At 43.3% G+C, this 2500-nt stretch overlaps 1 protein-coding gene across 1 annotated transcript in view; it reads left to right on the forward strand.

The window, feature by feature from the left end:
• LOC109977702 (E3 ubiquitin-protein ligase RNF123) overlaps nt 1–2500 on the forward strand; it is a 79526-nt gene that overhangs the window by 72943 nt on the left and 4083 nt on the right. The window contains 1 exon segment of the mRNA XM_065955488.1: nt 2164–2249. Within this exon segment, the coding sequence (XP_065811560.1) occupies nt 2164–2249 (86 nt within the window).

A 2500-nucleotide genomic window follows, 5' to 3' on the forward strand; every position in this document is an offset into this window, starting at 1 on the left:
TAGAGGTTGAAGAGAGGTGAGCAAAGAGAAAGGAGAAGGAGGTGAGGAGAGGAGAGAAGAAAAGGAAAGATAAAAGGTGGTGGAGATAGAGAAAAGAGAAGATTGAGGTGAGCAGAGAGGGGGAGGAGGTTATGGGAGGAGGAGGGGAGGGGAAGTAAAGAAAGAAAGAAAGGGGAGGAGGAGGGGAGGAGAAGGTGAAGAAATGTGAGGAGGGAGAAGTGGAGAGGGGGGGGAGGTGAGGACAGGTTGTGAGGTGGAAACATAAGGAGGATGCTGAGTGTGAGGAGCAGGCGTCAAGTGTCTCCCTCAGGACCTGAGGTGTTAACTCAGACGTCCCATGGTGCACTGGGGCTGAGGATACTAACAGGAAGTTGCTGCTATTTTCAGACACACCCCCACACGGCTGTTTTGGACGCCCCTCGGTTTGCCAGATATTCATTTCATTTCATTTATTATACAGGACAGTTTCAAAGTAACATTAAGTTACAGTTTAACGGGCCTCACTCAGTTTAAAAACTGGTTTCCAGCAGGTTCCTGTTCTGCATGAAACATAAACCACAGTCATGACACATCAAGACAAACACATTTACAGGACATTAGCCTGGGCTAGGCAGATACAGACACATAGAAACAAACAGTACAGATACTGCGGACAGTACAATGAACAATTAATGAATGCAGGTGTAAGTGTGGAGAAGGTGTCGTTTGTATGTATTTTTGAAATATGAGGTAGATGGTAAAGTTCTGATGTGATGGGGAATGTCATTCCAAGTGTTGGTGTATGTGTAAAAGAAGGACTTCTGACCATAGTTGTTTTTGTATGCAGGGACTGGGATGAGTGCCTGTGAGACTGACCTAGTGAGGTGTCTCATATTATGTGTCGGTAGAAGTGCAGCAAGTGTTGGTGAAGTGCTGTTTTTAATCTGAAAATAGTATGTCATAGAATGGCTGGGTATGTAATTCTGTCAAGGCGTTGGAACGTGTGAGTGCAGAGCAATGGTGAGACCACTTTGGGAGGTTACTGGGAGGTTATTATACACACAAAGTTTCTGACTCAGCTTAGTAGTTAGTTTAGAGGTTTGTTCACGGTATGTAAGATCTGAATCAAGTAGCACATCAATATTTTTGTAGGTCTTTGTGATGTTAAGATCTTGGCTTGCAAAGGTGATGGGATCAGTGAATTTAATACATTTTCTGGGGGAGTGAAAGTACATACACTCAGTTTTCTTTAAATTGATGGTCAAATGATTATTTTTCAACCAATCATGTAAGAACTGATGATCAGACGATAATTTGGAATTTATGACATTAGGATTTGAGTCAGAGAGAAAAATCACAGTATCATCAGCATACAGTAAGCATTTTGAATATTTGCACACTTGAGGAAGATCATTGATGTATAAAAGAAAACGTAAGGGTCCAAGAATGCTGCCTTGTGGAACACCCATATCACAGACTAAAGGTTGGGATGTTGCACGATCAATTTTGACAACTTGCAACCTGTTTGTCAGATAAGAAGAAAGCATTTCAATCACAGATGGAGACTGTTTAAATGAGTGAAGTTTGTTCAGCAGGATTTGATGGTTCACGGTGTCAAAAGCTTTACGATAATCAATAAAAATAGCTCCAGTGATGTGACCTTTGTTAAGAGAGTCACATACTTTTTCAGTGAGAAGTAGTAATGCAGACATGGTTGATCGAGAGCAGTTATCAGGTCAACAGGTGTTGCAGCGATGGAAGCGGTCAAGAGAAGTGGTTCAGATAGAAGTGATTGTACCCGACCTAAAAAGCCTCTGCATGTTTCTAATAAGCTCCACGAGCAGAAACGTGCTCAAACTAGGATCAATATTGGAGATGCTTTTGAAAAATGGAGAGAGGTTAGAACACAGAAAGGTTTACAGACCCATGCAGAGCTGGATAAACACTGAAGCTTCAGAGTCCACCACATGGTGACCTGAGTGAGCATGGAATTTCAAACCAGGAACAACAGCACCAACCAATGAAGCACCTCTGAGTTCAAACATTTGAAAATAACCTCCCTCTCTCTCTATCCCCTCTTTCTCTCCCCATCTCCCTCTTTCTGTCTCTCTCTCTTTCTGTCTCTCTCTCTCTCTCTCTCCCTCTCTCCCTCTCTCCCTCTCTCTCTCTCTCTCTGTTTTTCAGCCGACCAGTGAAGAAGACCTCTGCCCAATCTGCTACGCTCACTCCATCTCTGCTGTCTTCAAGCCGTGCTCCCACAAGTCCTGCAAGTGAGTCTGCAAATACATCACACACACACACACACACACACACACACACACACACACACACACACACACACACACACACACACACACACACACACACACACACACACACTGATGTCCTGGGGGAAGGCGAGGAAAAGTTTCTGTCCAGATTCTTCTTTCTGTTATTTTTAACTTTTGTTGTTGTGGATGTGATACAAACAGAAACTTTCTCCCCAGCAGCTGAAGAGTAGAGTTAGAGTCTTTACACAGTC

This window comes from Labrus bergylta, chromosome 5 (assembly GCF_963930695.1).
Source record: "Labrus bergylta chromosome 5, fLabBer1.1, whole genome shotgun sequence".
Lineage (NCBI taxonomy): Eukaryota > Metazoa > Chordata > Actinopteri > Labriformes > Labridae > Labrus > Labrus bergylta.